At 47.9% G+C, this 24,385-nt stretch overlaps 1 protein-coding gene across 2 annotated transcripts in view; it reads right to left on the bottom strand.

The window, feature by feature from the left end:
• LOC115385657 (sarcoplasmic/endoplasmic reticulum calcium ATPase 2) overlaps positions 1–24,385 on the bottom strand; it is a 96,116-nt gene that overhangs the window by 61,026 nt on the left and 10,705 nt on the right. For both annotated transcript variants that reach the window (XM_030087731.1, XM_030087730.1), the window contains exons 3-5: positions 4,538–4,555; positions 2,551–2,633; positions 2,377–2,481 (exon numbers count right to left, since the gene is read on the bottom strand). In XM_030087731.1, the coding sequence (XP_029943591.1) occupies positions 2,377–2,481; positions 2,551–2,633; positions 4,538–4,555 (206 nt within the window). The remainder of the gene's footprint in view (positions 1–2,376; positions 2,482–2,550; positions 2,634–4,537; positions 4,556–24,385) is intronic.

The following is a 24,385-nucleotide window of genomic DNA, read 5'->3' as shown; positions in this document are numbered from 1 at the left end:
TGGAGCTGGGGGGTGTACCAGGGGGCTGTGTGGGTGATGGAGCTGGGGGGTGTACCAGGGGGCTGTGAGGGTGATGGAGCTGGGGGGTGTACCAGGGGGCTGTGAGGGTGATGGAGCTCGGGGGTGTACCAGGGGGCTGTGTGGGTGATGGAGCTGGGGGGTGTACCAGGGGGCTGTGAGGGTGATGGAGCTGGGGGGTGTACCAGGGGGCTGTGAGGGTGATGGAGCTGGGGGGTGTACCAGGGGGCTGTGTGGGTGAGAGAGACTGTCTTTGTGTTGGCGGGGGCGAGTTCATGGAGGCAGGAGGAGAGAGTGTTGCTGTAATGAGAGACCAGATCAGAGGGCTGTCGGACGGGGTGGAGGGGGAGGGGGTCAGTTTGGTGGTGAGGAGGCTGACAGTGCAGGTGGAGCGATGGATTGGAGGTTTCTGAAGGTTATTTCACGTTTTGTTTTGGGGGCTGTGAGAGGAATGTGTCTGCTGAATGTGATGGCGAAGTGGTCCGATATGTTGAGGTTACTGCTGGAGACGTGGTCTACAGTGGGACCAGTGGAGCAGACGAGATGGAGAATATGGCTGTGATTGTGTGTGGGAAGATGTACATACTGAGTGATATTGAAGCAGGTGAGAAGGTCCAGGAGTTCAGCAGCAGGTTTGGAGTTGGATTGTCAATGTGAAAACTGAAGTCACCGAGCAGAAGGAGGGATGAGGAGATGGAACTTAACTGGGTCAGAAAGTCTGAGTTCTGACAGGAAGGAGGTGTTGGGCTTTGGGGGACGGTGGATGACAGCAGTGAAGTGGAGAGGGACCGGACAGTCTGAAGGCAGGGTGTTCCAAGGGGTGGGTGTTTGAGAGGGATATGGGAGTTAATTTAATGTCCTTATTGAAAATGACTGCAGTGCCGCCACCCTGTCCATCTGAACGGGGGTTTTCAATGTAGGTGAATCCAGGAGGTGTGGTCTGATTCAGTGCGAACTAGTCCATGGGTTTGTGGCAGGTTTCAGTCAAACAGAGAAAATCCAGTTTATTGTCGGTGATGTATTCATTTAGAATGGAGTGAGCCGGTGTAGAGGAGGGAGAGACTGAGGTGAGTGCTGGCTGTGTGCTGTGGGTCCCGGGGGAGAGGGCGGAGACTGGTCCGACTCACATGTGGATTGTTGTGATGACGTAATGCGGAAGTGGCTGAACGGTGAGACCAGATGGAGGGGATGGCGTTTTCAGAGGCGATGTGGTGGGAGAATGAGCGTCCAGATCCCCGATGAGGAGGACGGGAGCTGGGAGGAGTCCGAGGTGCTGGAGAGAGGCGGCGCAGGCCGGACGGAGCACTGCAGCGGCGGCATGCTCCGAGCGGCAGGTGCTAGCAGGGAGCTAGCATTAGCTTCAGACCGGCGGAGCTGGATACTGGCGGGATGAGGCTGATGATTACATCCAGGGAGGCAGAGAGAGCCGACAGGAGTCCACAGGATGTAAGTCATCGCCCAGCAGGGAGTCCTGGAAGGCCGAAGCCTGGGGTCCAGTCTGAGGACGGGCTGTCTGTCTCACTGTGGGGCTGTGGGACCAGCGGGACACTCGTCCTACCACCGGACCGGACGCACCGGGATCGTTAGATCCTGGGCGGACAGTCAGTGGGACAGAGGCCAGATTGACATGACAGTGAGGGACACCACTCCGGATGATAGAAGACAAGACAGACACCATCAGATGGAATAGCTGTGTGGGACAGCCACCGGACAGGAGCCGGGGGGACAGGAGCCGGCGGGACAGGAGCCGGGGGGACAGGAGCCGGGGGGACAGGAGCCGGGGGGACAGGAGCCGGGGGGACAGGAGCCGGCGGGACAGGAGCCGGCGGGACAGGAGCCGGCGGGACAGGAGCCGGGGGGACAGGAGCCGGGGGGACAGGAGCCGGGGGGACAGGAGCCGGGGGGACAGGAGCCGGGGGGACAGGAGCCGGGGGGACAGGAGCCGGCGGGACAGGAGCCGGGGGGACAGGAGCCGGGGGGACAGGAGCAGCAGCGGTAAGCCAGTTGTTGGAAGTGGTTTATCCTGATGATCGTGATAAAGTCCTTAGAGCGTGATCAGGAACCAGGGGAGAGAGGACCGTGTCAGAGCTTAATGGCATCACAGACGGAGCGGCAGCCAACGTGCGCCAGCGTCCGCCATCTTGAAAAAAAGTGTGCGATGCAACATGCGAGCACTGCAGCTCTGTGCGATTCAGTAGTATTGAACTGTGTGCAGCCATGAAGGCTGGACACACACACACACACACACACACACACACACACACACACACACACACACACACACACACACAAATGAGACAAACTACAGAGAGACTGAGAAACTGATGGAACAGGAAAAGCTCGGTGTAAACAGTTTACCTGCCAGACTCCAACTATAGCGTTAGCAATAAGGATGAGGAGGATGACGAAGGGTTCAACAAAGGCCGTGATTGTCCCCTCACCTTCTTCAAACCAGGCCAGGGTCTGCAGCACAGCAGAGACCAATCAGAACCAGACAATTATGTGTGTGCATGTGTGTGTGTTGCTGCTTACAAAAGAGATGCATGCAGCGAGCAGCAGGATTCGAACCAACAGGTCCTCAAACTGCTCCAGCACCAGCTCCCACAGTGACTTCCCTGTAGACGACGTGCACGCGTGCGCACACACACACACACAGACACACACAGCCGTCAGGGACTCACAGAGAACAGCAGGTTCTTCTTGTCTTCTTATTCTTGTCACACACTGCACTGCTGCCCTGTCAGGGTTCTGTCTTCATTAAATATAATAACTAGTACAGGGATTCCATTAAAAAAAATGTATTGAGTTGGAGGCCTTGTAAATATACTCAACAAAAATATAAACACAACACTTTTGTTTTTGCTCCCATTCTTCATGAGATGGACTCAAAGATCTAAAATTCATTCCAGATACACAATATTACCATTTCTTTCACACATTGTTCACAAATCTGTCTAAATGTGTGATAGTGAGATAATTCATCCCACCTCACAGGTGTGCCACATCCAGATGCTCTTCAGACACCATGGTTCATGGTTTGGATTCCTATACACAGGCCAGTGGTTATTTTTCCTACCTTGACATGTTTCGGCTGCCAAGCTGCAGCCTTCCTCAGAAGTGTCACGTGATGTTGTCTGGTCAGCTGATTTATACAGGTTTTGGCGCCAGCTTCCTGCTGGGTGCAGTAGGATGACAGCGCCATCTGCAGTCCGACTTCTTCAGCCGAAACATGTCAAGGTAGGAAAAATAACCACTGGCCAGTGTATATGAATCCAAACCATGAATACAAAAAAAGGCCTAATGAACCTGATCAGACACCATGGTTAGTGCACAGGTGAGCCTCAGACTGTCACAATGAAAGGCCACCCTGAAATGTGCATTTTTTTTTTTTTTTGCTTTATTGGGGGTCTGGGGACTCAGAACCAGTCCGTCTCTGGTGTGACCACCATTCGCCTCATGCAGTGCAACACATCTTCTTCACACAGAGTTTATCAGATTGTCGGTTGTGGCCTGTGGAATGTCGGTCCACTCCTCCTCCAAGGCTGGGCCAAGCTGCTGGATATTAGTGGGAAGTGGTCCACGCTGTCGTATACGCCGGTCAGGCACATCTCAGACAAGCTCAATGGGTGACATGTCCGGTGAGATGCTGGACTGCAAGAACTGGGACATTTTCAGCTTCCAAGAATTGTGTACAGATCCTTGCAACATGGGGCCGTGCATGATCCTGCTGAAACATGAGGCGATGTGTGAAGAAGACATGTTGCACTGCATGAGGCGAATGGTGGTCACGCCAGAGACGGACTGGTTCTGAGTCCCCAGACCCCCAATAAAGCAAAACAAAAACAAAAAAAAAACTGCACATTTCAGGGTGGCCTTTTATTGTGACAGTCTGAGGCTCACCTGTGCACTGATCATGGTGTCTGATGAGCATCTGGATGTGGCACACCTGTGAGGTGGGACGGATTATCTCACTATCACACATTTAGACAGATTTATGAACAATGTTTGAAAGAAATGGTAATATTGTGTATCTGGAATGAATTTTAGATCTTTGAGTCCATCTCATGAAGAATGAGAGCAAAAACAAAAGGGTTGTGTTTATATTTTTGTTGAGTGTAGTTAATATCAATTACTCATTTTGATTACAAAACAATATTTACCAAAATGTGCATCTTTTTTTTTTTTTACTGAAAAGGATTTTATGGACAACTGATGGACAAAGACATTAATGTAAGCTCAAGTTTGTTTAATGTCTGTAAAATGGCATTTTTATTCAAAAACAGTAGGAAAAACCCATAGAAACTATCCCTGGCCAAAATGGAACACGCCTAAAATTAAAGTGTCATAAGAGGCACTTTTTCAGAAGAGCTTTGAATGTAGCCGGTTAAAAAAAAAGTCAGAAACAGGAGAAACTGTTTTGAAACACTTTGCAATAATGGCTGTAAAGGTGAAATTAAGATTTTTGTGGAGTTCCGGTCAGGACAGCTTAGAATGAGAAAATCAAAGATGGTGCACTCACCTTGTTCAGCTGGCAGCTCTGAAAGGAGAGAAACGAACAAGGTGTAAAAACACAATTAAGTGAGAAAATACACACATTGACGTTTGGTAGATAATCTGCTTGTGGCAGCAGTGCTTCGGGGCATCAGCTGGTCTCTGCTCCAGCAGTAATTTTGTGTTTTGGCCAAAATTTCATGGCACACAATTTTGTGGAATGAAAAAATGAAAAAGTTAAATTTTAAGATGCACAAACTAAAAGTTTAAAGTTTGAAGAACACAAAGAGGCACTGTGCTGTGATATTGTAAAGTTTGACCCTCTGGCCCTATGGGAGCTGCCACTTCATGTAACAATGGATGGAGACGAGGAGAGAGCCAACGCTCCTGGATCCCACAAGTCTTACCAGCCGATACTAAACAATGGTGAGAAGACTGCAGATCAGACAAAAACCTGCACACTACGTGGGTTCACTATGCCTTGCACTTCATGAAAGAAAGCAGTGTCACAGAAATTTAAGCCAGAGATCACCAGCAGAGTTCAACTCCTCCTATGAACCGAGCTGGTTCACAAGGCAGTTATTACAATGTGAGATATTTGAAAACAATCAGAAATTCACATCGTTTAACAAAATAGTTAAAAAGATGAAACTTCAGTCATGTAAAACTGATTTGAGCCATGTTGTTTAACAGGAATAACTTTAATGTGTCTCTGACAGCTCATGCTACAGCATTAGGATGCACACACCTAGTCACAGTTTTAGCCTCTGTCCGGGTATGTGGGTCAACAAAACAAAAAACGTACAACTGAAGTGCCCTTTCAGAACCCCCAGTTAACAAAAACACCACCTTGAACAGCCTCCCCAACTTCCGTCAAGACGGCCACCAAAACCATGCACCGTGTCCGCTGCCAGCCTGACGTCTGCTCAGTCTATCCATGAAACTGCTCATTGTCTGCCCCCTGAAGGTAAGGTAAGGTAAGGTACTTTATTGGTCATTATACAGTGAATGTACAACGAAATTTTGTTCTCTGCATTTAACCCATCCATCGATGCCACTGAAGCATTCCGTATGGAGCAGTGGGCAGCTGCGGGGAGCGCCCGGGGACCCATCTCCAGATGATCTCCCTGAAGCTTCTGCTGGCCCCGCAGAGGGAAGGGGGGATGCAATTATCACCTGCAGGTGACTCCAATCTCTAATTAACTCTCCCCAGAGTCCTCTCCCTCTGCCCTGCACCGAGGTTGGCCACACCCCACTACCACAGCATCTAATGTTCCAGATCTCCAGATCGCAGTAGACTGATGCCCTGAGGAGGATTTAGCTTTCATTTTCATTTAGGAAACAAGTTGACCTGATAGTTAATAACAACAAAGCATCTTTGGATAGTTTGTTTGCATTTAGGGCTGCAACTAATGATTATTTTTGTTGTACACTAAACTATCAATTACCATATTGGCCGGAATATAAGACGACTCTGATTATAAGACGACCCCTATTTTTCAAGCATCATTTTGTGAAATAAAAATAAAAATATGTTGAAGACAATAAGGTTACTCATAAAAGAACTTTTTTATTGTACAATTATTGTAAACCCAAAAACTCACAACAGGGTCAATATTTCACATGATTTAAGATTAAAAAAAAAATTATTGCAGTATTAAAAAATATATTCTCTTTTTCAAAATAAGCAACAATTAAGTAGCCTCAAAGGTTCAATAACTGCATTAAAAGCTGGTGTCTGGAGTTTCCGTTCGTTTCCAATGTTTGTATCATTTTTTAACAGAACTTAAAGCTCGGGTCGGCGATCTTGGAAAACTAGCATGTAGCACGAATGTAGCATCTCCCCAAGGCTCCGCCCAGCTCCCACCCCATTGGAGGAGCTCCGTTGGGAGCGAATGCACTGGACGCTGAAGCGCCACGCGCACGGAGTTTGTGATCGCCTCCAATGTCATTAACCTTTCTGACTGCTGCACACAACGCGCATAGGAGCGCAGCGCGCCGCTCTGCTTCCTTCTATTTTTCACGTGAGCCGCGAGCGCCGAGCGCCGAGAGCGCCTTGGCAACGCACTCTGAATCAGGGCCAGTGCACGCCATTGAAATGTACGAAGGGGGCTGGTAGAACGGCGAAGGGATTTGATTGGTTCCTGAAGAGCGGTCCGCGCGATACGATTGGTCGGAGTTTTTGCACTCCTGTGGCCGCGACAGTGGTCAGATTTTTTTCTGCACCTTTTTCCGTTCACATGATGTATTGACTTCTCCCAGGGGGCGAGGAGCATTTCACTCAGTATGACAAAAAATGCTTTTGGACAACATCGCCTACCCGAGCTTTAAATGTGTCGGTCTGGTTCGATACTACAATATAATATTAGCATAAAGCAATATAAACATGTATTTATGAGCCCCGCCTTCGTCTCATAGACCCCCATGTTATCAGAAAAAGCGCTGGTCAGCTTCAGCCAATAGATTTCAAGCTTCCGCTTTGTCATGCTGTCAATAACCGTGTGGAGCAGCCAGAGAGCACGGCCGCTCGCCCAGCAGAGAGTTAGCTCCGCAGCAGCTGCCGCGCTCACCTCGGATATATCCACTGTCTGCTGAACATCCACCGTAAACAGCTCAACATGGAGGATGTCTTGGAGACTCGGAGGCCCTCATTTACACCCGACGGATAATGCGCGTGCACAATTAAAGGGGCGTGGCTTGGTCGCTCATGAAAGCAGTGGGAGGGGGAACCTCCAGACGTTGGATTAAAAAAAAATCTCATTCTTTCAAAACTCTGGACACGAGCTTTAATGATGTAAATAACTTTATAACCATCAAGTTCAATTCAACAGAACATGAATAATTTTAATGAACGTTGGATTCAGTTTGGCCTGTAGAGAACAGTTCTTCAGAAAGAAAGCATGAAATTTCAGCTGGTCTGAGCGTTTATTACTATCTCCTCAAGACACTGTAAAGCTGAAACAAACCAGATATACATATAAGTGAACAAATACACAAGATGGATCACAACATACATCACTGTCTAAAAACAAAACAAAACAAGTCAGTATTTATAATCGAAGCCACTAGCTCAATGCTAACTATTAATGGAAACGCTATTGACATGCTAACGGAATCAGCATCTGCGTTGAAACTTCAAAACAAACTGACAAACTGACAAGTATCAATTTCACCTCTATCCTGAACATCTCTCTCTCTCTCTCGCTCTCTCTCTTAACTAGTATGTTACTGTTCTGTAAGGTGATGTTGGGAAAATGAGTCGTGGATTTATTGTAAAAATCTGTGAACCTGTGTCCACTTCAATGGAAATAAAATTATCTCTCCCCCCCACCCCTCTCTCTCTCTTTCCACTGTAGGAGACCAAAAAGTCAAAACACCAGAACCCTGGACCAAGAGGCTGTCTCTGAGGTGGACTAGAGCCGTGCTTGAGGGATCGTAGACAGAACATCAATCAGCTGATCCACTGAGACAGCCTGGATCCAATGGGTGGATTCTAACTGAGCATCAAACAAAACAGCTGCTCCACTGATTAATGGAGGAACCCGGACCCAGTGGGTGGAAGGTTTACTGAACCCCGGGTTCTACCATGTGGAACCGGCTCCCAGTTCTGATCCTTTCTGTTGTTTTGATGTAATTTCATTGTATTGCCACATGTCACTGATGATTGTTCCTCCTGTCGCCTCTGTACCCTGTGTTTATATATGAACTGTATGTAGATACAAGAACCTGTCTGTCCTATCTCCTTCTCTTTCTGTCCCCTCACCCCAACCGGGACAGCAGAAAACCGCCACCTCTGAGCCTGGTTCTGCAGGGTTCTCCTCCTCTGAGCCTGGTTCTGCAGGGTTCTCCTCTGAGCCTGGTTCTGCAGGGTTCTCCTCCTCTGAGCCTGGTTCTGCAGGGTTCTCCTCCTCTGAGCCTGGTTCTGCAGGGTTCTCCTCCTCTGAGCCTGGTTCTGCAGGGTTCTCCTCCTCTGAGCCTGGTTCTGCAGGGTTCTCCTCCTCTGAGCCTGGTTCTGCAGGGTTCTCCTCCTCTGAGCCTGGTTCTGCAGGGTTCTCCTCTGAGCCTGGTTCTGCAGGGTTCTCCTCTGAGTCTGGTTCTGCAGGGTTCTCCTCCTCTGAGCCTGGTTCTGCAGGGTTCTCCTCTGAGCCTGGTTCTGCAGGGTTCTCCTCCTCTGAGTCTGGTTCTGCAGGGTTCTCCTCCTCTGAGCCTGGTTCTGCAGGGTTCTCCTCTGAGCCTGGTTCTGCAGGGTTCTCCTCTGAGCCTGGTTCTGCAGGGTTCTCCTCTGAGTCTGGTTCTGCAGGGTTCTCCTCCTCTGAGCCTGGTTCTGCAGGGTTCTCCTCTGAGCCTGGTTCTGCAGGGTTCTCCTCCTCTGAGTCTGGTTCTGCAGGGTTCTCCTCCTCTGAGCCTGGTTCTGCAGGGTTCTCCTCTGAGCCTGGTTCTGCAGGGTTCTCCTCTGAGTCTGGTTCTGCAGGGTTCTCCTCCTCTGAGCCTGGTTCTGCAGGGTTCTCCTCTGAGCCTGGTTCTGCAGGGTTCTCCTCCTCTGAGCCTGGTTCTGCAGGGTTCTCCTCTGAGCCTGGTTCTGCAAAGGTTTCTTCCTGTTAAAAGGGAGTTTTTCCTTTCCACAGTGGCTTAAGCTGCTCATGTGGATCTGTTGGGTTTCTCTGTAAAAGTGTCTAGAAATGACCATGTTGTAATTGGCACTTTATAAATAAAGCTGAATTGAACTGAACATCAACTAAGTATACTCGAGTACTTACAGGCAGATATTTTTGATGCGCTGTTTGAAATGAACCTTAGAAAAACAAAGAGCAGCCACACTGCTCAGTCTTCTTCTCACACTGCTGCAGGCTGACACTCTGTCCAGCTCACTAGCTCCCCCTAATGGGGGGCGGAGCCACTGCATGAAGCAGAGGCAGCTCACCGCTACTTTGGCTCCATGTAGTCCTCCATTATAACACGTTCAACGTCACAAAAAGTGAAGGAGACGACCTTCACTTCACAGAGGGCGCAGGAGCAGCACTGAGACGGCGCAGGAGCGCGGACGCTTCCTGCTCTGTACAGAGCGGCGGCTAACGAGTGGCGCGCCGGTAGCGGTAAACTAGGAGCGGCGAGGCAGCAAGACGGCGGCACGGTTCCACCGGTAGCGTACCCGGGCACCAGGGACAGAGGCGTGTGCCCGTGGTACCGGTGTGGTACAGCGAGGCCGTGCCGCCAGCCCAACATGGCCGCAGCTTTGCACCGCCGACCTCGCCTGCACCCCCTGGTCGTGAAGGCGGACAGGATCGTCACCGACCTGCGGGAGGACATCCGCCGGCTGTCAGAGGAGCTCAGGGAAAAAGACGATCTGCTGGAGCAGGCCCGGACGCTGGCCGAAGGACAATCCATGATCATCTCGTCCTTCAGGAACAGCACCGCTCCAGCTCCCTGGCTCCTCCTGCTCGACACCAGACCATCAGCGCTCCTGGGCGGAGGTGGTGGTGCGGGGCCACAAGCCTTAGCCCACCGTGGCTTCGCCCCCAGTACCCCTCTCTAACCGCTTCCATGCCCTGGCGCAGTACGACAACGACAGCCCGGCGGGTGGTGAGGGTCCGCGGTCTGCTGCGGCCGCTGCTGCCTCCGCGCCCTCTGGCGGGTCCGCCGCTCCCCGCTACAACAACAACCAGGAAGTCACGCCGCCAGACACCACCAGGCCACGTCGTCGCTCCGCCACGGCCCTGGATCATAACACCTCAGCCCCGGAGACGGCTCTCTCCGCTGCGGTCCCGGCCCACTCCATCCCGGCCCCGGAGACGGATCCCTCCCCTGCAGCCCCGGAACACTCCGCCGCGGCCCTGGAGCCGGACCGCTCCCCGCCGGTCCCGGAGCGGCGGCGATTGCCCCGGACCGCGGCCTCCGCTGCCCGCCTGGGGCTGATCAGGGAGGCGGTGAGGAGGCACTCCGGGAGCCACCACCGCCGCGGGGAGAACCGGGACCACCGCTCCGGGGAGAACTGGAACCAAGACCAGGACCAGGACCACCGCTCCAGCAGCGAGGTTGCTGCCGGCGGCGCCGCTGCGCAGGTGGAGCGCTCCCCAGCCCCGGACACCCACGTCGTCTCCCCGCAGCCGCCCCGTCCCCTCTTCTCCCCCACGTCACTCCTGGTTGGGGACAGTAGCATCAGGAATATTCACTTTTTTAACGCCATCACGCGGCGTGTTCCTGGCGCTGCTGTCCCCACGATCCTCCACGGACTGCCGGAGCTCCTGCAGTCCCTCCCCTCCACTGTCCGCCGGGTCGTCGTCCACGTCGGCACTAACGACACGGCCCGGCGGCAGTCGGAGTCACCAAGCAGGATTTTAAAGACCTTTCTAACCTGTTGGAGAGCTGCGGGAGGTCGGTTTTTATCTCTGGACCTTTGCCGACCTTCTCCTGGGGCGCTGAGCTTCTCCAGACTGCTCAGCCACAACACCTGGCTCTCCAGCACTCCTGCTCAGCCTCCAGACTGCTCAGCCTCGACACCTGGCTCTCCAGCGCTCCTGCTCAGCCTCCAGACTGCTCAGCCTCGACACCTGGCTCTCCAGCGCTCCTGCTCAGCCTCCAGACTGCTCAGCCTCAACACCTGGCTCTCCAGCGCTCCTGCTCAGCCTCCAGCTTTTATTTCATTGACAATTTTAATCTTTTCTGGAACCGCCCAGCTTTTTATCACCAGGACGGACTTCACCCGAGCCGCTGGGCAGCTCCATTTTAGCAGGTAACATTCAGCACACAGTCCACACCCCCCGCTGACTGACTACCTGGAGGCCCCCCCATCCACCACACACCACACACACCCCTCACACACCTTCACTGCCCCTGGACATGCCACACACACCCCTCACACACCCTCACTGCCTCCGGACACACCACACACTGTCCACAGCGTCCCAGTCCTCTCCTCCTCCAGACACCATGTCCCCCGGACTGTTTTTAAACAACAAAAGACTCTTTTATCAGTGAAACTCCACCGAGAGCCACATCCAGCCCCCACCACCATTAACATGGCGCTGCTGAATGTGGCTCTCTCTTAAACAAATCTTTTATTATTAATGATCTCATTTTGGACAATAACTTAGACAGTCTGCTTTTAACTGAGACACGGCGGCACTGATGCTCCTCTTATCCTCACTGAGGCTTCCCCACCCAGTTTTAACCTTTTATATTCAACCAGACAGGGTAAGAGGGGTGCTTCCATTTTAAAAAATTCATTTAGCGTGTGTGCAGTGGCCTTTAATAGTTTTAGCTCCTTCGAGCACCACGCCTTTGTTTTTAGCAGTCCCCCGATCCTGTATTTAACAGTGTACAGACCCCCTCAGTACTCTAGTCTTTTTATCAGTGAATTTTCAGAACTTTTAACAATAATTCATTCTAAATATAGTAGAATTTTAATAAGTGGTGATTTTAACTTACATGTTGATTGTAGAGCCCTCTCCCTTCCCTATAGGGCTGCTACACTGAGTTCCTTGAGGGTGTAGAGGGAGAATCGTTTTGGACGCGTGCCCGCACGGCACTTCAAAGGGTCCACACTCTCTCCACGGTGGGTGCTGTGACCCATTTATTTTCCATGTGTCAAGAATTTCATGATCCATACAGCACGAACACCCTCCACACGCCGCTTGGACATGGTGAAAAACTGTTTCCTGTCCCTCTATGCACACCTGCACCCAATCACCTGAGTGCCTTGTTTATGCCCTTATACTGCTCCCCCTGGTGGTGAATGAAAGAAATCAGTGTGTGTTGGATGAGCAGTTCTTATATTTCCTTTTGCCTTTGCAGCAGGTTGCAGAGTGTTGATGTTTCGCCATATCCCTGAAGTGGTGGAGCTGGAGCGATGTTTTGCAGTAACGGAGGATCCACAACGAGGTTGCTTGAGGTCTTTTCATACCTTGTTTTACTGCATTGACTGAACATTGATCTTGTGCTGCATTCCAATATGCAGGTTGCGTTTGTTGCTGAGGTGGCTGTGGCTGAGGGTTCGCATAGGCAGGTTGACATTCCTCTGCTTGTGGGTTAAGAGCTGTGGCTGGTTCCTTTGGTCTTGCTCCTTTTTCAAAATATGACTCCATTCCGTCAGATTGTGCCTTTGAGAGTGTTTTGTGGCTGGAAACTGTTAATACTGCTAACTTAGCAGCCGACGCAGCCATTTCAGTTTGGAGCTCCAGTCTTTCTTTCCTCTTTCTCAGCTCTTCTGCCTAGTCCTCCAGAGCGTGTCACAGCGAACGTGAACTGAGGTGTTAAAACACATCTTCTTGCTCTTTACAGGTAAGAAGGGAGAGTTAGAACTGTGTGATTGATAGATGAATATGTTTTGTTTGATTTCATGATTTCGGTCGCATGTTCTGTAATATTGTTTATTAATGTTTCTTGATCGACTGACGGGATGTGCTACAAACGGCTAATAGTTAGTACTGGTTGCCTAGCGACCACAAGCCGTTGAGAAGCGGGGCTGAAGAAACATGAACTTGCGCTGTTCGGGAGAAGTTAAAGGACACATCAATTAATAATTTAGAATAGACACATGATTGATTTGGTTAATTTAACAATTTTTGGTTGACATGATTGGCTGTATATAACCTGTATATAAGAAACAATGTTCAATGAATGACTAAACTGGTCTGAATAGCGATGCTGCAGACATGATTTATTTAGGGACCGAGCCCTCCGGGCATGGTGGCCTTCGGCAACCATGCCCGGAGGGCAAGGTCTCTATTGTTATTCGTTTGTTTCTTAGATATTATTATGCACCCCCCCACCTTTGACCCCAAATTTGACCCCCTAAACATGCACGAAAACTCACCAAATTTGGCACGCACATCATGACCGGCGAAAAATTTTATAAAATGGAAAAATCAACCCCATCTGCTCTCTAGCGCCACCTAGAAACATTAAAATTCTCGCTACGGTCCGTAGGAATGTCGTAGAGAGATCAAACCAACGCTCACACGTTCATCTCATCAATATCTACATTTCAAGTGGCAACTGCGGGTAAACCGTGACTCCTTTCAACACACTGAGCACACGTGAAGCGTAAGCAGGTTCATCCGAACAAGATGATGTAACGTAAGTGTTAAAAATTTCATGTTATATGTACGTTTTCACAGGTATGAAAAGGTGTGCGCTCTGCATTTTTTTGCTCTCAGTTATAATGGAGCCGGATGGGGAAAAATCTCGCGTTTCTCACAAGCTGAGGCCTCTACGGTCCAAACAAAGTCTGACTGCTCTGAAAGCCTCACCAAATGAAAGACAACTAAATTTCTTATCAAATGATGATAAGTGATATTTTATGTTCAGTTTTGCCAAACAGGAAAGGAACAAGGATCAGTTGTTTCCCAAACAGAAACTTTAATTTTCTCCTCTCTCCACTCTAACAGACATGACCATATATGGGCATACGGTGCAGTTACACAGCTGACAGCAGCTGTCAATCAAACTCTTGACTCTCAGAGGCTGTGTTCGAAACCGCATACTTACCTACTACTCACTACTCACAACTAACTTATTGAGTATGCAGTGTGTTTACACTGGCAGTATGCGATTTTGAGTATGCGAGAAGTTCCCGGATGCATACTGCATTCGCCAGAAATGTTGAGTATACATCGTGTGTTCACTACTCATACTGAAATTAGCCAAGATGCAACGCGACGGACAGCGGTTGCGCCAGACAGAGCTTGCGCCGCCTGGCGGCCGGCGGGTGTGGTGGGGGGGCTGGCCCCGCGATCTGGGTCCGGCCCCGGAGGGTGTGAGAAGCTCTGCGCTCGCCGGCGGGCCCACCGCTGGGGTGCCGCGCCGCACCGGGGGGCCCGGGGGTCCGCCGCCGGACCTCCGGAACCGACTCGGTGCGACGCCCAGGGCGGGCCCGCTCCGTAGGACCGCCCGTCTCAGTCCCGCTGCCGAGCGGTTCGGCGGGGAGCCGGTCGGAGAGGCGGGGGCGGCCGGCGGCGTGATCCATGGTCGCCCGCCGCCAAAGCCCAACCGGGCCTGGAGGTTGGGCCGCCGGGTCGGGGGACCCGACCGCCACGGCCACGGCGCTGAGCGCCGTGCCGGGCGGGGGGCCCCCGTGGCGGGTCCGGGGTTGGTGTGTGCTCTGCTTCTCTCCTGCTTCTCTGCTTCTCTGACACTTCCGTGCTGGAGCCGCTCACTGCGGCTGGCTCACATTTCGCCGAATTCGTCCGAACGAAATCATAAACGGCTGGTATTCGGACAAATAAACAACATCGGCCTCTAAACCACCACTTTGTCGCCTAATTTTAAAAAAAAATCTCGATGAAGTTCTACATTTGAAGAGTTTAGAGCTAAAGTGAAATCAGCTTTAGCAGGTCGATTTCGGCTCGGGGAGGAGTGCAATGCATTGTGGGTTATTATGTAGTATGCTGTAGTGTAAACGCTTTGCATACTATTTGATGGACTGAGTATGCAGGATGCAGGATGGATAGTATGAGTATGGAAGGATGTAGTAGGCAGTATGCGGTTTCGAACACAGCCTCAGTGCCTTCATTCAGTGACTCTCAAAAGCAAATGGGAGAAGCTAACAGCTCCATGTTAGTGGATGGGAAATGCTAACAACTCCATGTTAGTGAATGACTGATGCTAACAGCTACATGTTAGTTGATGGGAATTGCTAACAACTCCATGTTAGTGGATGACAAATGCTAACAGCTACATGTTAATGGATGACAAATGCTAACAGCTACATGTTACTGGATGGGAGAAGCTAACAGCTCCATGTTAGTGGATCAGAGATGCTAACAGCTCTATGTTAGTGGATGGGACATGCTAACAACTCCATGTTAGTGGATGGGACATGCTAACAGCGACATGTTAGTGGATGGCAGATGCTAACAGCTCCATGTTAGTGGATGGGAGAAGCTAACAGCTATATGTTAGTAGATGACAGATGCCAACAGCTCCATGTTAGTGGATGACAGATGCCAACAGCTCTATGTTAGTGGATGTGACATGCTAACAACTCCATGTTAGTGGATGACAGATGCTAACAACTCCATGTTAGTGGATGACAGATGCTAACAGCGACATGTTAGTGGATGACAGATGCTAACAGCTCTATGTTAGTGGATGGGACATGCTAACAACTCCATGCTAGTGACAGATGCTAACAGCTCCATGTTAGTGGATGGGACATGCTAACAACTCCATGTTTGTGGATGACAGATGCTAACAGCTCCATGTCAGTGAATGGTACATGCTAACAACTCCATGTTAGAGGATGACAGATGCTAACAGCTCCATGTTAGTGGATGACAGATGCTAACAGCGACATGTTAGTGGATGGGAGATGCTAACAACTCCCATGTTAGTGGGTGGACGTCTCAGTCGCGGGCCGGCAAGGAGGCTCGGTCCCGACCAATGCCACTTGCGGCTTTAATGTTATTAGGGACCAAGCACGGAGGGCAAGGTCTCTGTTGTTTTTCGTTAGTTTCTTTTTAGAAACTTTTTAGGCTCCATCAGTCTGTCATTCCAGCTTTGACTGTTTTGAACCTGTGTCTCTAACTGAACTGACTAAAATAGTTCAGCAGCTGAAACCCTCTTCTTGTCCTCTGGACATCGTCCCAAGTCGCTTGTTTAAGGATGTGTTTGATTGCATTAGTCCTTGTATTCTGCAAATGGTGAATGTCTCTTTAATGTCTGGATGTTTTCCGTCATCACTGAAACATGCTGTTATACAGCCACTCATCAAAAAGATGAACCTGGATCCAAATGTGTTGTCTAACTTTAGACCTATCTCAAAGCTGCCCTTTGTATTCAAAGTTTTGGAGAAAGCTGCCTATAACCAACTGCAGACTTACCTTGATTTAAACAAAATTGGAGAAAAGTTCCAATCAGGGTTCAAACTGCGACACAGCACTGAAACTGCCCTTTTAAAAGTTTTTAACGACCTTCTTTTAACTGTTGACGCAGGAAAATCTGCTGTCCTTCTGCTTTTAGACTTGTCCGCCGCTTTTGATACTGTGGATCACAGCATCCTCCTGTCCCGCCTGAAGACACATGGAGGCATCAAGGGTTCAGCACTAAACTGGTTTCGATCCTATCTCTCTGATCGAAGCTTCTCTGTAAATCTGGGCCAATACTCATCCTCTGTGTCTTCCCTGAATTATGGCGTTCCCCAGGGTTCAATACTAGCACCTGTCCTGTTTGCTCTATACATGCTCCCTTTGGGTTTTATCTCCAAAAAACATAAAGTCTGCTTTCATTGCTTTGCAGACGACATCCAGGTTTATTTACCTGTTACGTCCAGTAACTGTCAGTCTGCAGTAAAAACACTGCAGGACTGTCTCAGCGACGTCCAGACATGGATGAGTGCCGACTTCCTGAACCTAAATAAGGACAAAACTGAGATTTTGGTGTTTGGTCCCAATAATCCCCTGCAAGGACAAGACAGTGCTATTGGTCCTCTGTCCTCCTTCTGCCGTCCTTTTGTGAGAAACCTGGGGGTGATGGTCGACCCGTTGTTTAAGTTTGACAAACACATCAGTTCTGTCATCAAGACCAGCTTTTTCCATTTGAGGACTCTGGCCAAAATCAGATCTTATCTTCCCCTGGCTGATTTTGAAAGAGTGATCCATGCTTTTATAACTTCTCGTTTGGATTATTGTAATGCGTTGTATGTTGGGCTGGACCAGGGCGCCCTGCAGCGCCTGCAAAGTGTACAGAATGCTGCTGCCCGGCTCCTGACTAAAACAAAAAAGCGGAAGCACATCACCCCTGTGCTGTGCACTTTACACTGGCTGCCTGTCCGCTTCCGAGTGGAATTTAAAGTTTTATTAATCACTTTTAAGTGTTTTCACTCCTTGGGCCCCCCATACCTGACTGATATGTTGCAGCCCTACATGCCGACCAGAGACTTGAGGTCAGCTGACCAGCTCCGGTTGGTTGTCCCGAAAGCCAGGCTCAAAACCAGGGGTGACAGAGCCTTCTCTGTAGCAGCGCCCACCCTCTGGAACAGCCTCCCCCTAGATGTCAGGTCCTCCGACTCTGTGGGAAAGTTTAAATCCAGACTAAAAACACACCTCTTCTCGAAGGCTTTTAAACACTAGCAAAACCGGAGTATATTCTTGGTGTCTTAATTGTCTTATCTGTGTTTTTTTGTTATGTTTAGCTGAGCCTGTTATTTTATTTAGTTATATTATCCTTTTCTTTTACTTCTGTATTGCTGTGCAGCACTTTGGTCAACGGAAGTTGTTTTTTAAATGTGCTATATAAATAAAATTGAATTGAATTGAATTGAAAGATATTATTATTACACGTACCGCGTGTTTGACCCCAAATCTGACCCCCAAAACAACACAAATACAAACTTTAGGCAATCACTCAGACAATCAAGACAAGAACCCCAGCAAAAAGATACGAAACACAGGAGGGAGGAGCAAACAACCAACACAAGTCCACATCAGTCTAAATGTACACTCATGTGGGCCTGACATGCTGAAATAATAATAATAAAAAGAAAACATCTCTGCTTATTTTTTTTTGGAGGCAGTACCAGACATCCTTTTAAAGGGGAACGGTCGTTTTCACAATCTGGACCTTATTTCACATTCGTCACAACAACATTTACTCACCCGTTTGACTTTCGTGTGATTTGCAGTTGGTTCGGAGATAATTAGATCCTCCCATATCCATATAACAGCAGCGGGCGGGGCGCCGACATGCAGCCGTTACAGACGCTCTTTTCTCTTATGTTTGTTGTGGGGTGGTAGATACATGTAAATTTATTAAGTCAGCATCACTTAGCGCTATTGGGAAGTCTGTAAACCGACTAGATTGAGCAACTCTCCGGGAGCGCTGAAGCGATGATGTCATCACACTGCGCCATGGCGCACATTTATTCTGTTTGTTTACATGGAAGTAGTGTCTCTGCTCTGCAGTCAGACCACGGCATCTCCATCGGCTTTTTTAGTCAGTCAGAGTTTATTTTCAGCTGGTTGTAACTTTGGTACAATGGTTCCAGTGTGCATATATCCTGGCTGTGAAAGTAAAATGACCAGCTGGACGTCACTGAGCTCACAGGCTCCCACTGCGTGACCGGGATTTATTGAAGCTATGGCTAATAGCGCTCAACACGGACCCCAGCATCAAAGTTCAAACTTAACCACATTTGGATTATCGGGTGTGTAGTGCCCACTTCAAATCGGAGGACTTCTTCCCAGTTCAGGAATGAAATGAAGGCCAGAAGATCCAGAGAATGAACCTCAAAAAGAATGCCATCCAGCGGCTGCAGGAGGAGGACAGGTCGAGGTAACGTGATGCTAATGCTATTCATTTTTTTCTTTACTAATGTCTAGAGTTGGCTAGAATGTTGTAAACTTGTTCCTACTCCTTTTGAGCAACAGTGTACAGAATATTTTACTGTTTATGTACAACTCTTGTCATTGACAGATATACTTGTATCATCCTTTGTTGTTGCTCAAATGAACTAAACAGTAAACATCCAGCCTCTAGACATTAGTAAAGAAAAAAACGAATATTATTAGCATCACGTTACCTCGACCTGTTCTCCTCCTGCAGCCGCTGGAATGGCATTCTTTTTGAGGTTCATTCTCTGGATCTTCTGGCCTTCGTTTCTTTCCTGAACTGGGAAGAAGTCCTCCGATGTGAAGTGGGCACTACACACCCGATAATCCAAATATGGTTAAGTTTGAACTTTGATGCTGGGGTCCGTGTTGAGCGCTATTAGCCATAGCTTCAATAAATCCCGGTCACGCAGTGGGAGCCTGTGAGCTCAGTGACGTCCAGCTGGTACTTTCACAGCCAGGATATATGCACACTGGAACCATTGTACCAAAGTTACAACCAGCTGAAAATAAACCGACTGCCTAAAAAAGCCGATGGAGATGCCGTGGTCTGACTGCAGAGCAGAGACACTACTTCCATGTAAACAAACAGAATGAATGTGCGCCACGGCGCAGTGTGATGACATCATCGCTTCAGCGCTCCCGGAGAGTTGCTCAATCTAGTCGGTTTACAGACTTCCCAATAGCGCTAAGTGATGCTGACTTAATAAATGTACATGTATCTACCACCCCACAACAAACATAAGAGAAAAGAGCGTCTGTAATGGCTGCATGTCGGTGCCCCGCCCGCTGCCGTTATATGGATATGGGAGGATCTAATTATCTCCGAACCAACTGCAAATCACACGAAAGTCAAACGGGTGAGTAAATGTTGTTGTGACGAATGTGAAATAAGGTCCAGATTGTAAAAACAACCGTTCCCCTTTAAGAGACAAAAAATAAGGATCAAACTGATGTTTTAAAACAGCTGACGGAGGGATTTTTTTTCTTCTATTTACTACAGTGTAATTTATATTTTATCAACAAAAGAACATTAATAACAGTAGATAATGCTGTGTCTGGATTTGTGTTTTGTAGGATCATGGCAGAGTTTTCAGGGTTTTTCATTATTGTTCATCTTTCAGTGAAATATCTGCCTGTTAGTATTGAAATAATAAGCGTTTGTGTTTTGCCTTCAGTTAGTGGAATTATGTTTCAGTTTAATTTGTTCCAGCAAGTTCCACACCTATTGTGCTCACTGTTAGCATGTCAATGGGTTTTCCCATACAAGTTAGCATAAAGCTCGAAGGACTTTTTTCAAAATGCATGTTGTGATTTACGGCATCAGATCCGTGTGCAAAGCAGAATTCAGTCTTGAATGATTAATCTGTCAGTCAGGAGACAAATCTCTTCTTTCCAGAGCTTGTTTCACTGACATAGCTCTTTCGCTTCTCTGGTTTATCTGATATTTCACTAGAACCTGCCACTTGCATTTCTGATGTGGCTGTTTTAGGGGTTAAAGTATAGGTGTATAGCTAGGGCTGCATGATATGGCAATAAATATTATTGCAATAATTTTCCCCATTTTGATAAATATCACGATATACATTTCAGTAATGATGCCAGTTTTAAAAAGTATCTTGATAATGTCTGTCACCTGTTGGAAACTCATGGATGGTGAAGCATGAATCTGATGGACTAAAGCATACATGACAGAAGTCATGTATCTTGTTGAGGCCTCTTCACAAAGGAGACACAAAGGCGACCCCCACAGTGACCATGTGGCCAGCTCAGTCCCTCAGAAAAAAGGAATAATGGCGTCCGTTTTTCCACCCCCCAGAGCTTGTCCAACACAGTTGTTGTTGTTGTTGTTGACAGTTTTATATTGATATTGGCCGTGGCATGTAGCCGTTGGCCTAGTCATTACAGTGACTACAGAGGAAATGAACAAAATTGGACATTGTCACGAAAGTTTGACAAGTACCTCTTGAAAGCACCTAAGGTAGTATGGTGCACAACAAAGTTTGTTGGCAAAATGTTCAATATTGCAACACAGAGAGAAAACGGAGACCTTCGGTAAAGCTCAGAACTGGCACCAGTATGACAGAATTGACAATCAAGTTCATAATAATGTCTCCTGAGATCATAAGTGTTCTGTTGCAGAACAGGAGCAAAGTTCAACATGGCCCATGAAGCATTCTTAGTTAACAGTTTGTAGGCGAGACAAGCCACACCAAAGTTCCGTCTAAATCTCAACTTGTCCAGTGAAAGAACGCTATAGGCTTCTTCTGAGACAGATTCCCGAACAGGAATGTGAAGAATAGGTCTAATAGCTCTGCGCTGAAGGCGCTCTAAAGTTTCAGATAGAACCTGGCCAACTCCAGCAAACACAATAGAACCATACAAAAGATGAGGCAGAATAATAGCCTTATATAACCTTGTTAGAAGGTGGACTTCATGAGGGATATATTGGCTTAGGGCTTTCAAGACAAAAAGTTCTTTATTAACTCTTACACAAATATGACGTATATGCTCCCCGAACTTCAGATCATCAGACAGGACCACTCCTAGGTATGTGCAGGATTTACAGAAAGGTATAAAGGCATTCATGAAGGAAATGCCCTTTGGTCTTAGCTGTGGGCAACACTTTGAGATGAACAAAGTTATTGTTTTAGAAGAGTTAAACATCATTCCCCAACTAGCAGCCCAGCGTGAGACATGTGTTGAAACAATGTTCAGGTGTGTAGCAGCAGTCATTGGGTCTTCGTGGGATACGGAAAACAAAGTGTCATCTGCATATGCAGCAGAACAAATATAAATTTTTCTGCCCATTTCTCGAAGATCAGTTGCAAGACGGTCAACAGTCATAAGCAAATTATTAATAAAGATCAGAAATAATGTGGGGGCTAAAACGCTTCCCTGTGGAACACCAGAGGTGATGGGAGATGGGGCAGAGAGTTGTCCGTCAATGCGAGTCCGTTGTGTTCTGTCATGTGAATAGTCAGAGAGCCACGCATAAAGATTACCACGAATGCCAAACGAAGGCAATAGTGATAGCAGTGCGTTATGAGGAACACTACCAAATGCGTTAGCGAGATCGAGAAATGCAGCCGCTGTTGAGAGATTTTGTTCACGTACTGAGGCCCAGTGATGACAGACAGAGGCTACTGGATCTGTGGCAGAGTGGCCTTTCAAGAATCCAAATTGAGAAGGATGAATAAGATTATTTCTTACCAGGTGATCAGAAATATTTTCATTAATAATATCTTTCATTATTTTAACAACACAAGATGTAAGAGATATTGGTCTGTAATTTCCAGGGTGCGAGGAGTCACCTTTACGCACGTAGATGGGTACAACTACAGTGGATTTCCACACCCTTGGTAGAATTCCCGACTGCAACGAGAGAGAAAACAGAAGTGCCAGTGGTCGAGCGAGAACGAGAGAGCATTTCTTCAAAAAAATATTAGGAATGGCATCAGGACCTTGAGCCTTGTTGATATCGAGTGAAGCTAATTTAGACTGTACAGTGGCTTCGCTGAAGTTTATATAGGTAAGGAAAGGAACATGGTCAGCTTGAGGCTCTGAACAATATAATCGGTTGGTAACTGCTTGGCCTGTGTAATAATTGTTCAGCAGATTTGCTTTTTCGACTGTAGTGTGTGCAACTATGCCGTTAAGTTGTAAATCTGGAATACGATCAGGGGCTGATGAAAAGATACAATCGCTTTGCTAATTTCCAGTACTGTCTTGTAGATGGAGAATCAACAATTAACTGAGCTTGATGACGATAATTCAGATTTAATGTTTAATTTCAGAAGAGAGTCTGTCACGAGCGAGACGAAATCGTGTGAGATCAGACTGGGTTTGATTGTTTAAAGTGGCCCAGTTTACATGGGTGTTTTTTTCAATCCGATTGTAAACAATCGTATTAAACGGAGTGTATACATGTACGGCATACAAAGCGATCCACGATGAATCCTCGTTTACAAGGACCCTGGGTGAAGCGGATTATACAGCGTCCTGTGACAGGCGCACAAAGTCTCACGAGGAACTTGTAGGTCTTTAGCTCCGCAGCAGCAGTCCTCAGCGCAGAGCAGAGTGTTTTTATCTGCTGATATCTGCTCAAATAATGTCCCAAAAGTCCATGAAACGCTGCTGGAGGAGCGGCTGCTCCCCTGGCTGCTGCACCGCTGCACTGAGCGGCACGTCTCGTTGTGAGCTCTGCTCCGCGTGTTGATGTTTCGAATTAACTGGTGCCCGTGTTAACTTGTGACCAATACATGATTGAAAAATGTAGTCGTTCTGGCGAACGTCGGTTATCGACAGTTACAGTGAGTGTATACGTTTAAAGTAATTTGTGAGTCTTACTTTAACAACTGCTGTAATCAGCCTGTGTTTACACAGACCTCCGCCGTCATTCGTTAACACGGGAACCAGTTAATCCATAACACCAGCCGGCGATTGCTTGTATTCTGCTATACAGCTCTTTATACAACTCGCTATTGCGCGATTTGGTTCCATCTCGCCTCTCCAATGTTTTTTCTGTCGGGGTTTTTTACTAAAAAAGTGTTTTTCAACCACCGTGGCGTCCTCTGCTGGTTTTTTGACTGTGCTGCTTCCTGTTTACTGGCACGTCACATGTCACTACATGCATGCGCAGAACAAACACTCCCCCAGTACAATCCGCTCCGCTGTCAGACTCGTTTATAAGGGACACGGAGCGGATTGTCGATCGGCGTAGACCACCTCATACAATCGGCTCCAAATTACAATCCGCTCCGAGTGAAGCGATCCACTCTGTCGTTTACATGACACATTTTACAATCTGCTCCACGTACAATCCGCTTATACGTGGTCCATGTAAACGTGCCTACTGTCTCCACGCTGTATGTTTTAAAGTGCGCAAGTGAATAAACTCAGATGTTTGGTAAGGCAAGTTGTATTTGCCCGCTGGTAGGCAATGTTTTGTTGGAGCAAAGTCAGAAATAATAGTCTGGATACAGTCAGTCAAATAAGTGCACGCTGTGGAAGGGTTGGTTATTTGATAAAAGTAGTTCCAGTCAGTACCAGCCACTGCATCTATGATTACTGACCAGTCACAGACAGCTGAAAAATTTGGGTAGATCTCACTGACAGTTTCAGTTTTATGTAGGAGAGAGTCAGCATCAGTTAGCAAGCTGTGAATTGATGTGGTAACAACTGCATGGTCAGAGGCACCAACAGGTGGGTCAACGACTGGTGTCGAAAATAAATCAGGATTTGAGGTCAAAACAATATCCAATAAAGCGGGCTGCCCAGTTATGCCGTCTGGAAAACGTGTGGCTGAACTAACAATCTGTGAAAAAGCATAAATGTCACAAAATTCATTCATAGTTTTTGCATGGCAATCATCGGTGTCAGCAGAAAACCATTTAGTGTTATGGCAGTTGAAGTCACCCAGTATTAAATAAACAGTGTTGTGTGAGATAGCATGAGAGTCGAGACAGTTTTCTAAATAGTGCAGTATTGACATATCGGCACCAGGTGAACGATAGATCAAACAAGTCAGTAGATTAATGTCCCTGATTATT

Source organism: Salarias fasciatus, unplaced genomic scaffold, assembly GCF_902148845.1.
Source record: "Salarias fasciatus unplaced genomic scaffold, fSalaFa1.1, whole genome shotgun sequence".
NCBI classification, from domain to species: domain Eukaryota; kingdom Metazoa; phylum Chordata; class Actinopteri; order Blenniiformes; family Blenniidae; genus Salarias; species Salarias fasciatus.
The sequence above is the reverse complement of the archived record's forward strand: the minus strand, read 5'-3'. Positions and strand labels throughout refer to the sequence as shown.